The 13743-nt window shown below is 37.6% G+C and overlaps 1 protein-coding gene across 1 annotated transcript; it reads right to left on the bottom strand.

Moving 5' to 3' along the window:
• Positions 1-113: 113 nt before the first annotated feature.
• On the bottom strand, positions 114-13442 carry LOC132848136 (mucin-2-like; the record flags this gene model as incomplete). Its single annotated transcript, XM_060873625.1, has 12 exons — positions 114-1068; positions 4632-4787; positions 4997-5088; positions 5228-5389; positions 5588-5762; positions 5867-5926; positions 6019-6146; positions 6275-6343; positions 6488-6549; positions 7536-7651; positions 7820-12658; positions 12743-13442. Coding segments are annotated over 11 exons (6519 nt in total), but the record flags the coding sequence as incomplete, so codon positions are not given.
• Between the last annotated feature and the right edge of the window lie 301 nt (positions 13443-13743).

Raw genomic sequence — 13743 nt, forward strand, 5'->3', positions numbered from 1 at the left:
AATAGATATGTTCTAGTTAATAATTTCAGTTGCCGTTATAGTGTTCTGTTTGCTAAGAGAAATGATAGGATCCACTGTGTGGCTCATGAATCAAAGTGTAAAGTTCTCTCGGGTGCATTTCAGTGGTATGATTTATTAATGCTGGAAACAATGCAAATTATGTTAGCTTGACATCATTTAGTCTGATCCACAGTTCAAAGTAAGTGAAGTGTAAATGTTTTATGATCCTCATAAAGTTTACAACCCAAGGGTTACATCAGAATGCTTACATACCCAGCCTGTCATTAGGTTTTACTGCGCTATGTCTGACAGTTTATAGTCTGTGGACTGTATTCCTTATTTCGCAAGGTGTGATATTGCAACTGTACATAAAATCTTTATGCCTTTTTTAGTGAAATGAAACCTCTCTGGTCCAATATTCATCACATAGTTGCTGATAGGTATCGCAAAGGGGATGAGGTGTATATTTAGGGCATGTCCGTTCTAATACTTGCAGTTGCAAAAGAGATGCTATGAGAAGTCGAATGTTTCTTCTTTAACATCTCGATGTGTTAAACAATTTAGAAAATGTCATCTTTCATGGTAGCCCAAATGAGCAAACATATAGTCTTCACATGAATAAGTATTTATTTTCTGTAACAATGCTTCTTGACCATGTCCACTGTACATATAAGATTGAACTTATATGTGGTTGCCTATCTTTTGCTTGCTACAACTGCATCAAACAAATCTGTCTCTTAGTTTATACTCTTTTATAGAAGTCCTTTTGTTGTGTTTTCAGTGTGTTTTTGGTCATTGTCTTTGCTCCATGATGAAAATCCTTAAAATTAGATTCAATGTATTTCTTTATAAATTGGCAATCAGAAAGTTTATGTAGACTTTTGCATTCATTTTTCTACTTATGTCATTAATAGTGAGTCTGTTACAAATGCAGCCATACAAGCCCAAGCCATGACACTACCTCCACTGTTGTACCTCAGCTGCTTATGGGTGGGTTGCATCTTGTATGGCCTCTTCATGTCCACTCTCAATGTTGTCTTCGAACGATGGATCGTGACACCTTAACCCCTGCGATCTGGGGGCTGTTAGCAATGTGGCCAACATCATGACATGATTCTTGCTAGTTTTAATTACACCAGTGTGCTTGATGGGATGCTTTAAATTTAAATGTTAATCAAAATCACGGAAACCCATTTTATTGATATAGCGTAATGTACGGTCATTGCTTCAGCCTTTGGACTTGATATAAAGCACACACTTTTCTGATTAAGTGCCTGTTCCTTAGCATCTAGCCATAATATTCAGACTGTTCATTGGCACAACCCTATGAGATTAACACTGCAAAACGTATACTCATATTCCCGGTTAAAAAAATGGTTAAAGCAGTGCTAACCCCACTTCTAAATTACACCTGTGAAATGTTCCTCTAACAAGCTTAAAGAACATAACCCCTCACTCACTCACTCTCTTTCTACCGCTTATCCGAACTACCTCGGGTCACGGGGAGCCTGTGCCTATCTCAGGCGTCATCGGGCATCAAGGCAGGATACACCCTGGACGGAGTGCCAACCCATCACAGGGCACACACACACTCTCATTCACTCACACAATCACACACTACGGACAATTTTCCAGAGATGCCAATCAACCTACCATGCATGTCTTTGGACCGGGGGAGGAAACCGGAGTACCAGGAGGTGTGAGGCGAACGTGCTAACCACTAAGCCACCGTGCCCCCAAGAACATAACCATAATACAAAAAAAAATTTGATGAAAAAAAACTGATGGAAATTTCATGGTTTATGAATGTTAAATCTGATTGTTTTAAATAAGCAGCTCAGGTCTTTTCTTTTGCTTTTAACCTGTGTGAATGAGTTCTAAATTGATTTCAGTGATGGTGAATCAAACTCCATGGTGAAACAATGAACAGAGCATGCTAAAGATTCACTGCCAAATACATTTGAATTTTTCATATACAACCAGAGTGGTTACCCTGCGATGGGTTGGCACTCCGTCCAGGGTGTATCCTGCCTTGATGCGCGATGATGCCTGAGATAGGCACAGGCTCCCCGTGACCTGAGTAGTTTGGATAAGCGGCAGAAAATGAATGAATGAACCAGAGTGGTAGGAACAATAATGACTATTGAGAGTGACATGATTTGATGACTTTTCCAAAGAGGAAAACACACATAGAGAGAGTGTGAATAGAAAGGAGTTAGGAGTGGAGTAACTGCCATATCACATGTAACTGCCATACAACGTGCACATGGTTATCCTTATGTGACAATCTCATCCAATACTATAAAGAAACAAAGTGAAATGAATGCAGCAAAAAGAGAAAAACAAATTAAAAGACAACAAAGACAGAAAGCAAGGAAAAAGGAAGCTATGGAAAATAAACTAAAAGAAATGGGGAAATTGTTATATGACATAAAGAAATTGAATATATCTGATTAAAACTGTAAAGAAGGAAGATCCAGAAGGAAGCTGATTCAACCCAAAGAGGAACAGACACTATACCTAGAAAGTTGGATCAAAACCCATCATCTTGCTGAAAGAAGAATATAGAATTGTTATAAGTTTCCTTTTCCATTTTATAGAATGACAAGTTTCATTTACCTTTATATGAATTTATGTAACCATTGTGTGATTAAGAAATGATATAACGTTCATTAGTATGTTTAGATATTAAGACAGAGAGTAACAGTGAAAGCTTAAAAGGAAATCACAAGGTTTTGTGTCAGCAGCTTTGTGCCAGCAGAATAAGAACACACAGTCAGCCGTGCAGCTGAGGAGACTTCTCAGGATGTTTTGCAGAAGCATGAGATCATGAGAGACCTGACAGGATGCTGACAGAAGTAGAATGACCGTTATGAGATCATACTAATAAATGGTATAAATAGGGTTTTACGTAGAACCAGTTATCAGGGTGCATTCACCTTGAGGCAAGCTCATTGTGTTATACTTTGTTATTACTTATAGAGGGTGCATCAGGAGAACAAACGCAGGTTTACACTTGGAGAGTGTTTCTTGGTTTGTTTTATCTTTGCATTTTACTTATTTCTACTTACGGTAGAATTGTTTGACTATTTGAAGGAGATTTTTGTTTGTAATTTTCTTTTCTTTTACCTTACATATATTACACACTTCTATTTGTATTACAATACTTTTAATAAAAACAAGGCCTCCCATTGTGAGGATCCTGAAAAGACAAAAAGGTCTAAGTCTGACTCCTTCATCTAAAGATTCAATCAATAGAATAGGTAGAAGAACTTGGAGCAGAACCTTTGTTAGAAGACCGAGGGACTTCGAAGGATACCTGCGTTCAAGGTAAGAGCAACTCATTGTTGATCTTGTGTTTTCAATACTAACCCGTGCAAACTAGGACATATCCTTTAGTGGGATTGTGGAAGGGTTTCCTACGCAATCCGAAAACAAGTGTCATTAAAGGACACGTATGTCAGTATAATTACTTCAAGAGAGAAGAAAATAACATCAGGAGGTACTTTATTCTTTATTACTCTTAAGTACTCAAGTAATTTTATTTTATTAGGTAATAAATAAAGTATGTATATATAATATATATATATATATATATATATATATATATATATATATATATATATATATATATATATATATATTTTTTTTTTTTTTTTTTTTTTTTTCATTTAAACATTTTATTCATGATTGTGTAGCATTTGTCTTGCATCAGTCTGAATGAATCTGTCCATGAATCTTGCATGAATCTGTCCATCATCTTGTCCAGAGTATTTTTTCACTTCTAGTTTTTAGTTTTGTGAATTAATCATCATACATCCAGGTGTACAAGTTATACATTTCCGGCCATAGAGGTGTGTATCTGAGACTTGCTGGTTTGCATCTGTTTAATACAATTTAATATGAACAAGTTAATATGTATTGATTGAACAGTAGAACATATCTAAACTCACTTACATCTTCCTTTCAATTCTTCTCCTAACTTTTAAATATCTGATTTATCCCCAAGGTCATTTATTATATCACTAATTTTAATAGGTTTTCTTTTTATATAATATTAAAATTAGGCTAAATATTTATTTAAAAAAATTGCATTGTATGTCAGAAGAACATTTTACCTATTGTCCAAACAGTTATGCTATTGTTCTTATTTTTCACATTTCAGCATTTGTATCAGGTACATTCATTCGTTCATTCATTTTCTACCTCGGGTCACGGGGAGCCTGTGCCTATCTCAGGCGTCATTGGGCATCAAGGCAGGATACACCCTAGACAGAGTGCCAACCCATCGCAGGGCACACACACTCTCATTCACTCATGCAATCTATCAGGTACATATTGGTATATAAAGGACAAAGTGTACAAAAGTACTTATAACCTACATGTTGCTAGCTAGTGAGATTATATACTTTTCTTCAGATATTTAATATATTTGTAGATCGCTGAAAAACTAAGTGCACTTTCTGTTGCATGTCATCTAGTAGTAAGCCTTGGTGACTGAGTTCATAAATATTATCAGATAATCTGATAAGCTTCAACTGTTCTGCCTAGATTTACTACTTCAAGGTTTATTACTGCTACCTCTCATATCAATTTATTTGAGATTGTGTTTTAGATATTTCCCAACTTACGGGGTAATTGTTGTGCAGAGAAGGAAGTGAGATTTCATTTTCAGGCAAGTTGAATTGGGGGAAGTATCGTTCTGTGGAAGAGGTTGTTCTGAGCTGTGGTACTCTGGCTGAAGTTCTCATTGGATTGTGCAGGATTATCATAGGTTTCATTAAGAACTGCAATACAATGGGTTTGTCATTAATTTAACCCATAGAAGTGGTCAGAACAATAAAATTACTGACGATAGATACATCCTGCATGACACCAGCTTTTGTTATAAAACCCAATTAAAATGTGTATAGATCATAATAGTTACAATTTAATGCCTTATAGCTGTGCCATGGCAGAAAAAAATTAACAACTTGATATACTTGCATGTTGGTACCTGAAAGAGATGTGTTTGTTCTTTTTTGTGAGGACCACTCAAAGTCATCATCTATCCACTGATTCACAAGAGCTTCCTTGTTGTCTTTATTCCTGTGCAACAGTGTTTAACAAGGGAAATAAGGTGGTACTTATAATAATAATAGTAATGGGACATACATGTGCAAAAAAGTATAATTTGTATACCAATAACATTTATATAATATAAGATATAAAGCTACAAACTTCCTACCTCTTCTCTTTCCTTTTATTAAGGAAGACATATGCTGAAAGCATTGCTATAGCTATCAGTAAAACCACAGCGACAACTGCCACTCCAGCATAGAAGCCCACTTTGTGAACTTGGTACTTGCAATCTTCTCCAAGATACCAATTTGCATCTGTCTGAAGACAGCTAAAAAGCACACAGGACTAAGCATTCAAAATTGTCATCACAATTTCTTACTCGAAAGTATTTTAACATTTTAAAATTGTTTTCATACCAGCATGTTTGAAATAATAGTATTAAAACAAAGTGATAAGAATAATTCTAGCATTAGCACTAAATTTGAATAATTCATTCACAAAATATCATTCACAAAAAAGTACTCACTAGCAGGTTGGTCCTTGCTTGGAAACCTCACAGGTACCTTTGTTCATGCAGATCTTTGGAGTAGGATGATCAGGATGACATTGGTTGATACATGTTAGTTTACCCATCACAGTAGCAGCAATGAAATACTGACGGTACTCCTCAGGAAACATTGCTGTAACTTGATCACAGTACTCTAACAACAAAGAAAGTGTAATGACGTCATATGATTCAAATGCATTCTAATTATAGACGTAATACTTTTCTTTATAAGAGATTGTTATAAATGTGATAAAATACCTTTGAGATCCAATTCAGTTTTGTTGACCTGGACAGCGGTAACAATAAAGTTTGGGCATGCTGGAGTAGGATAGATATTTTAAGGTTCTTCACATTTTTTTAAATTAAAATAATTGGTAAACATTTAATTATAAATGGCATAATAAACATACCAGTGGTTGTGGGAGTGCATTTTGTAACTGATTCAACAGCATTTTTGACAGACTGAAACTCCTCATTATAGCCTTCATTAACATTGTTGTTTTCAATTGTTACAACAATATCATGCTTAACCTTCACACTGGAGACAAAATTGGATAAAGGTAATCAGATATTCAATATAAAACATGGATTCTGAGAAATATTGTAGAATTTGTGAGGATATAACAAATTTCTCCAAACAATGAATTGGTGTTTTAAGACGTTTACCTTTTAGAAATTGATAATTCCATCTGTATTAATTTACTCTCCATTCGGCCCATTAAAGAATTTCCGTCACTGTGGTTTAAAGAGGTTTGAACAACAATTATTGTATCTAAAATATTTGTTTACAGAGAATTTAATTTCTAACCAGTTACATAACATAGTATTTTATTTGTATATAATGGTTCAATGTAGTTGTTTATAAAAGAGTAGATATACCTTAGTGTTATATTTGTTATATTTAAGAAGTTTTCAATCTTGGTTTCGTAGTACGGTATCATCTGTAAGAAAACAGATATGACATTCTTTTTAGTTGCTTTAAAACTTGACAAGTGCTGCTTTCACTGACTTCTTAGATCAAGTAAGGTCATTTGTATTAGCTTGTGTAGCAACTTGATTGGTTATATCACAAGCGGTTAGTGCTATGTATAAAGGTGTACAGTAATTCTTATGTGCCTTACAAACAAAATGCAATCTGTTACACATAACGCTTTTAGAGGTGCCCCAGGGTGCAAATAGCTCCATGTATGCTTACCATTCTCAGTGCGTTCTGGACAATATCGAAGGCCCGTGGTTTCCAAATGAGACTGAGGTACTTTTGACAATCCTAGCCATGCTATTGTGTGTGACACACCTGTCTCTTTTTTTTTTTTGTCTTGTTTTTTAATTTCTATCCTTCTCAGGGTTGCAGTGAATCTGGAGCATATCCCAGGAACATTAACTGTGGCCATAGAAAAATATCTTTTATTTTAATCTTGGAATGACACTTAAAGTCATTCTGAAGTTGGAACTGCCATTGAGTAAAAAGTTAGGTTTACTCTGAGGTATGCTTTCTTTGTAGCCTTGAAATATTAACAGGTGTTCTCAATATATTACCCAATGGCCAAGAATTAAAAAAATTAATACAATGAAAACCTCAGTGGCTCTATGTTACTTTTCATGAGTCATTTGAGATAACAAATAATATTATTGTTTAGCAGAAACTGCACAAAACATGGCAGGGTCAAATTAGGAAATGGCATCCAATTCCAATGGTTTTGGGTGCATTTAGCAACCGTTAAATAATGCAATCACAAGTGGTCACATGTAAGTTGAGTAATCAAGGCTTATGTTGTATACAAGGCTATTGTATACAATACTAGTTGGATACAAGGCTTCTCCACACAAACACATTTAAAACATTGGAACAACTGTCAGTACATGTATGCACATTTTAAGGGCTACTTTGAAATATAATTAGGTGGTGGATACAGTCTTCATAATTCACCTGAACTCTGAAGTCCTGTACAAAATCTTTATATTCTTGTGAGGATGTATTTTGGTATTGAGGGACATATTCCTTGTTTATTTCTATTTCAGCAATGGTTGTCATTTCAATTAAATCTGAAAAAAAAATTGGAGTAAGTAAATAATTAGAATAATAAGAATAATAAATAATAGATAATGTTTGTTTCACAAACTTGACACTACCCTCGTTGACATGTAGCTATTTAAAACAGCAAAATATTTGTATTTAAAACTATAAACTGTACAAGAAATATTTTAAGATACCTGGAAATGGGATTTCATTGTTTACATTTGTGCACAGACGTCCTGTAAAACCAGGGGGGCAATAACAACCATTAGCTGTTGGAGTTCCACCATTTTCACATATTATTGGATGTTTTGTGATAGTAGATGTAGTGGGTGTGGTTGGGGAAGTTGTAGTTGATAGAGTTGCATCTGGTGTAGTTGTAGGAGAGGTGGCTGTAGTTGTTCCTGAACTCTCAGTTGTTGGGGCAGAGTCAGTAGTTGGTATAGTTGCATCTGGTGTAGTTGTAGAAGAGCTGGCTATGGTTGTTTCTGAACTCTCAGCTGTTGTAATAGTGTCACTAGTTGGTATAGTTGCATCTGGTGTAGTTGTAGAAGAGCTGGCTGTGGTTGTTTCTGAACTCTCAGCTGTTGAAATAGTGTCACTAGTTGGTATAGTTGCATCTGGTGTAGTTGTAGGAGAGTCGGCTGTAGTTGTTTCTGAACTCTCAGCTGTAGTGGCAGAGTCAGTTATTGGTTTAGTTGCATCTGGTGTAGTTGTAGGAGATTTGGTTGTAGTTGTTTCTGAACTCTCAGCTGTAGTGGCAGAGTCAGTAGTTGGAATAGTTGTATCTGGTGTAGTTGTAGGAGAGGTGGCTGTAGTTGTTTCTGAACTCTCAGTTGTTGGGGCAGAGTCGGTAGTTGGTTTAGTTGCATCTGGTGTAGTTGTAGAATAGCTGGCTGTGGTTGTTTCTGAACTCTCAGCTGTTGTAATAGTGTCACTAGTTGGTATAGTTGCATCTGGTGTAGTTGTCGGAGAGTTGGCTGGTGTTGTTTCTAAACTCTCAGCTGTTGTAATAGAGTCAGTAGTTGATATAGTTTCATCTGGTGTAGTTGTAGGAGAGTTGGCAGTGGTTGTTTCTGAACTGGCAGCTGTTGTTATAGTGTCACTAGTTGTTATAGTTGCATCTGATGTAGTTGTAGGAGAGTTGGCTGTGGTTGTTTCTAACGTCTCACCTGTTGTAATAGAGTCACTAGTTGGTATAGTTGCATCTGATGTAGTTGAAGGAGAGTTGGCTGTGGTTGTTTCTAAAGTCTCACCTGTTGTGGCAGAGTCAATAGTTGGTAGAGTTCCATCTAGTGTAGTTGTAGGAGAGTTGGCTGTAGTTGTTTCTGAATTCTCAGTTGTTGTGGCAGAGTCACTAGTTGCTATATTTTCATCTGGTGTAGTTGTAAGAGTGTTGGCTGTGGTTGTTTCTAAATTCTCAGCTGTTGTGACAGAGCCAGTAGATGGTATAGTTCCATCTGGTGTAGTTGTAGCAGAGTTGGCTGTGGTTGTTTCTGAGCTCTCAGCTGTTGTTATAGTGTCACTAGTTGTTATAGTTGCATCTGATGTAGTTGTCGGAGAGTTGGCTGTTGTTGTTTCTAAACTCTCAACTGTTGTAATAGAGTCACTAGTTGTTATAGTTGCATCTGATGTAGTTGAAGGAGAGTTGGCTGTGGTTGTTTCTAAACTCACAGCTGTTGTAATAGAGTCAGTAGTTGATATAGTTTCATCTGGTGTAGTTGTAGGAGAGTTGGCTGTGGTTGTTTCTGAACTCTCAGCTGTTGTTATAGTGTCACTAGTTGTTATATTTGCATCTGATGTAGTTGTAGGAGAGTTGGCTGTAGTTGTTTCTGAATTCTCAGTTGTTGTGGCAGAGTCACTAGTTGCTATATTTTCATCTGGTGTAGTTGTAAGAGTGTTGGCTGTGGTTGTTTCTAAATTCTCAGCTGTTGTGACAGAGCCAGTAGATGGTATAGTTCCATCTGGTGTAGTTGTAGGAGAGTTGGCTGTGGTTGTTTCTAAACTCTCAGCTGTTGCGGCAGAGTCAATAGTTGGCAGAGTTCCATCTATTGTAGTTGTAGGAGAGTTGGCTGTAGTTGTTTCTGAACTCTCAGTTGTTGTGGCAGAGTCAGTAGTTGGTATAGTTGCATCTGCTGTAGTTGAAGGAGAGTTGGTTGTGGTTGTTTCTGAACTCTCACCTGTTGTTATAGTGTCACTAGTTGGTATAGTTGCATCTGGTGTAGTTGTAGGAGAGTTGGCTGTAGTTGTTTCTGAACTCTCAGCTGTTGTTATAGTGTCACTAGTTGTTATAGTTGCATCTGATGTAGTTGTAGGAGAGTTGGCTGTGGTTGTTTCTAACGTCTCACCTGTTGTAATAGAGTCACTAGTTGTTATAGTTGCATCTGATGTAGTTGAAGGAGAGTTGGCTGTGGTTGTTTCTAAAGTCTCACCTGTTGTGGCAGAGTCAATAGTTGGTAGAGTTCCATCTAGTGTAGTTGTAGGAGAGTTGGCTGTAGTTGTTTCTGAATTCTCAGTTGTTGTGGCAGAGTCACTAGTTGCTATATTTTCATCTGGTGTAGTTGTAAGAGTGTTGGCTGTGGTTGTTTCTAAATTCTCAGCTGTTGTCACAGAGCCAGTAGATGGTATAGTTCCATCTGGTGTAGTTGTAGGAGAGTTGGCTGTGGTTGTTTCTAAACTCTCAACTGTTGTAATAGAGTCACTAGTTGTTATAGTTGCATCTGATGTAGTTGAAGGAGAGTTGGCTGTGGTTGTTTCTAAACTCTCAGCTGTTGTAATAGAGTCAGTAGTTGATATAGTTTCATCTGGTGTAGTTGTAGGAGAGTTGGCTGTGGTTGTTTCTGAATTCTCAGTTGTTGTGGCAGAGTCACTAGTTGCTATATTTTCATCTGGTGTAGTTGTAAGAGTGTTGGCTGTGGTTGTTTCTAAATTCTCAGCTGTTGTGACAGAGCCAGTAGATGGTATAGTTCCATCTGGTGTAGTTGTAGGAGAGTTGGCTGTGGTTGTTTCTAAACTCTCATCTGTTGTAATAGAGTCACTAGTTGTTATAGTTGCATCTGATGTAGTTGAAGGAGAGTTGGCTGTGGTTGTTTCTAAACTCTCAGCTGTTGTAATAGAGTCAGTAGTTGATATAGTTTCATCTGGTGTAGTTGTAGGAGAGTTGGCTGTGGTTGTTTCTAACGTCTCACCTGTTGTAATAGAGTCACTAGTTGGTATAGTTGCATCTGATGTAGTTGAAGGAGAGTTGGCTGTGGTTGTTTCTGAACTGTCAGCTGTTGTTATAGTGTCACTAGTTGTTATAGTTGCATCTGATGTAGTTGTAGGAGATTTGGCTGTGGTTGTTTCTGAATTCTCAGTTGTTGTGGCAGAGTCACTAGTTGCTATATTTTGATCTGGTGTAGTTGTAAGAGTGTTGGCTGTGGTTGTTTCTAAATTCTCAGCTGTTGTGACAGAGCCAGTAGATGGTATAGTTCCATCTGGTGTAGTTGTCGGAGAGTTGGCTGTTGTTGTTTCTAAATTCTCAGCTGTTGTAATAGAGTCAGTAGTTGATATAGTTTCATATGGTGTAGTTGTAGGAGAGTTGGCTGTGGTTGTTTCTGAACTCTCAGCTGTTGTTATAGTGTCACTAGTTGTTATAGTTGCATCTGATGTAGTTGTCGGAGAGTTGGCTGTTGTTGTTTCTAAACTCTCAACTGTTGTAATAGAGTCAGTAGTTGATATAGTTTCATCTGGTGTAGTTGTAGGAGAGTTGGCTGTGGTTGTTTCTGAACTGTCAGCTGTTGTTATAGTGTCACTAGTTGTTATAGATGCATCTGATGTAGTTGTAGGAGAGTTGGCTGCGGTTGTTTCTAACGTCTCACCTGTTGTAATAGAGTCACTAGTTGTTATAGTTGCATCTGATGTAGTTGAAGGAGAGTTGGCTGTGGTTGTTTCTAAAGTCTCACCTGTTGTGGCAGAGTCAATAGTTGGTAGAGTTCCATCTTGTGTAATTGTAGGAGAGTTGGCTGTAGTTGTTTCTGAATTCTCAGTTGTTGTGGCAGAGTCACTAGTTGCTATATTTTCATCTGGTGTAGTTGTAAGAGTGTTGGCTGTGGTTGTTTCTAAATTCTCAGCTGTTGTCACAGAGCCAGTAGATGGTATAGTTCCATCTGGTGTAGTTGTAGGAGAGTTGGCTGTGGTTGTTTCTAAACTCTCAACTGTTGTAATAGAGTCACTAGTTGTTATAGTTGCATCTGATGTAGTTGATGGAGAGTTGGCTGTGGTTGTTTCTAAACTCTCAGCTGTTGTGGTAGAGCCAGTAGATGGTATAGTTGCATCAGGTGTAGTTGTAGGAGAGTTGGCTGTGGTTGTTTCTAAACTCTCATCTGTTGTAATAGAGTCACTAGTTGTTATAGTTGCATCAGGTGTAGTTGTAGGAGAGTTGGATGTGGTTGTTTCTAAACTCTCAGCTGTCGTGGCAGAGTAAGTAGTTGGTATAGTTGCATCTGGTGTAGTTGTAGGAGAGTTGGCTGTAGTTGTTTCTGAACTCTCAGTTGTTGTGACAGAGTCACTAGTTGGTGTAGTTGCATCAGGTGTAGTTGTCGGAGAGTTGGCTGTTGTTGTTTCTAAACTCTCAGCTGTTGTAATAGAGTCAGTAGTTGATATAGTTTCATCTGGTGTAGTTGTAAGAGTGTTGGTTGTGGTTGTTTCTAAATTCTCAGCTGTTGTGACAGAGCCAGTAGATGGTATAGTTCCATCTGGTGTAGTTGTAGGAGAGTTGGCTGTGGTTGTTTCTGAACTCTCAGCTGTTGTTATAGTGTCACTAGTTGTTATAGTTGCATCTGATGTAGTTGTAGGAGAGTTGGCTGTTGTTGTTTCTAAACTCTCAACTGTTGTAATAGAGTCAGTAGTTGATATAGTTTCATCTGGTGTAGTTGTAGGAGAGTTGGCTGGGGTTGTTTCTGAACTGTCAGCTGTTGTTATAGTGTCACTAGTTGTTATAGATGCATCTGATGTAGTTGTAGGAGAGTTGGCTGCGGTTGTTTCTAACGTCTCACCTGTTGTAATAGAGTCACGAGTTGTTATAGTTGCATCTGATGTAGTTGAAGGAGAGTTGGCTGTGGTTGTTTCTAAAGTCTCACCTGTTGTGGCAGAGTCAATAGTTGGTAGAGTTCCATCTTGTGTAATTGTAGGAGAGTTGGCTGTAGTTGTTTCTGAATTCTCAGTTGTTGTGGCAGAGTCACTAGTTGCTATATTTTCATCTGGTGTAGTTGTAAGAGTGTTGGCTGTGGTTGTTTCTAAATTCTCAGCTGTTGTCACAGAGCCAGTAGATGGTATAGTTCCATCTGGTGTAGTTGTAGGAGAGTTGGCTGTGGTTGTTTCTAAACTCTCAACTGTTGTAATAGAGTCACTAGTTGTTATAGTTGCATCTGATGTAGTTGATGGAGAGTTGGCTGTGGTTGTTTCTAAACTCTCAGCTATTGTGGTAGAGCCAGTAGATGGTATAGTTGCATCAGGTGTAGTTGTAGGAGAGTTGGCTGTGGTTGTTTCTAAACTCTCATCTGTTGTAATAGAGTCACTAGTTGTTATAGTTGCATCAGGTGTAGTTGTAGGAGAGTTGGATGTGGTTGTTTCTAAACTCTCAGCTGTCGTGGCAGAGTAAGTAGTTGGTATAGTTGCATCTGGTGTAGTTGTAGGAGAGTTGGCTGTAGTTGTTTCTGAACTCTCAGTTGTTGTGACAGAGTCACTAGTTGGTGTAGTTGCATCAGGTGTAGTTGTCGGAGAGTTGGCTGTTGTTGTTTCTAAACTCTCAGCTGTTGTAATAGAGTCAGTAGATGATATAGTTCATCTGGTGTAGTTGTAAGAGTGTTGGTTGTGGTTGTTTCTAAATTCTCAGCTGTTGTGACAGAGCCAGTAGATGGTATAGTTCCATCTGGTGTAGTTGTAGGAGAGTTGGCTGTGGTTGTTTCTGAACTCTCAGCTGTTGTTATAGTGTCACTAGTTGTTATAGTTGCATCTGATGTAGTTGTAGGAGAGTTGGCTGTTGTTGTTTCTAAACTCTCAACTGTTGTAATAGAGTCAGTAGTTGATATAGTTTCATCTGGTGTAGTTGTAGGAGAGTTGGCTGGGGTTGTTTCTGAAC

Source organism: Tachysurus vachellii, chromosome 7, assembly GCF_030014155.1.
Source record: "Tachysurus vachellii isolate PV-2020 chromosome 7, HZAU_Pvac_v1, whole genome shotgun sequence".
Lineage (NCBI taxonomy): Eukaryota > Metazoa > Chordata > Actinopteri > Siluriformes > Bagridae > Tachysurus > Tachysurus vachellii.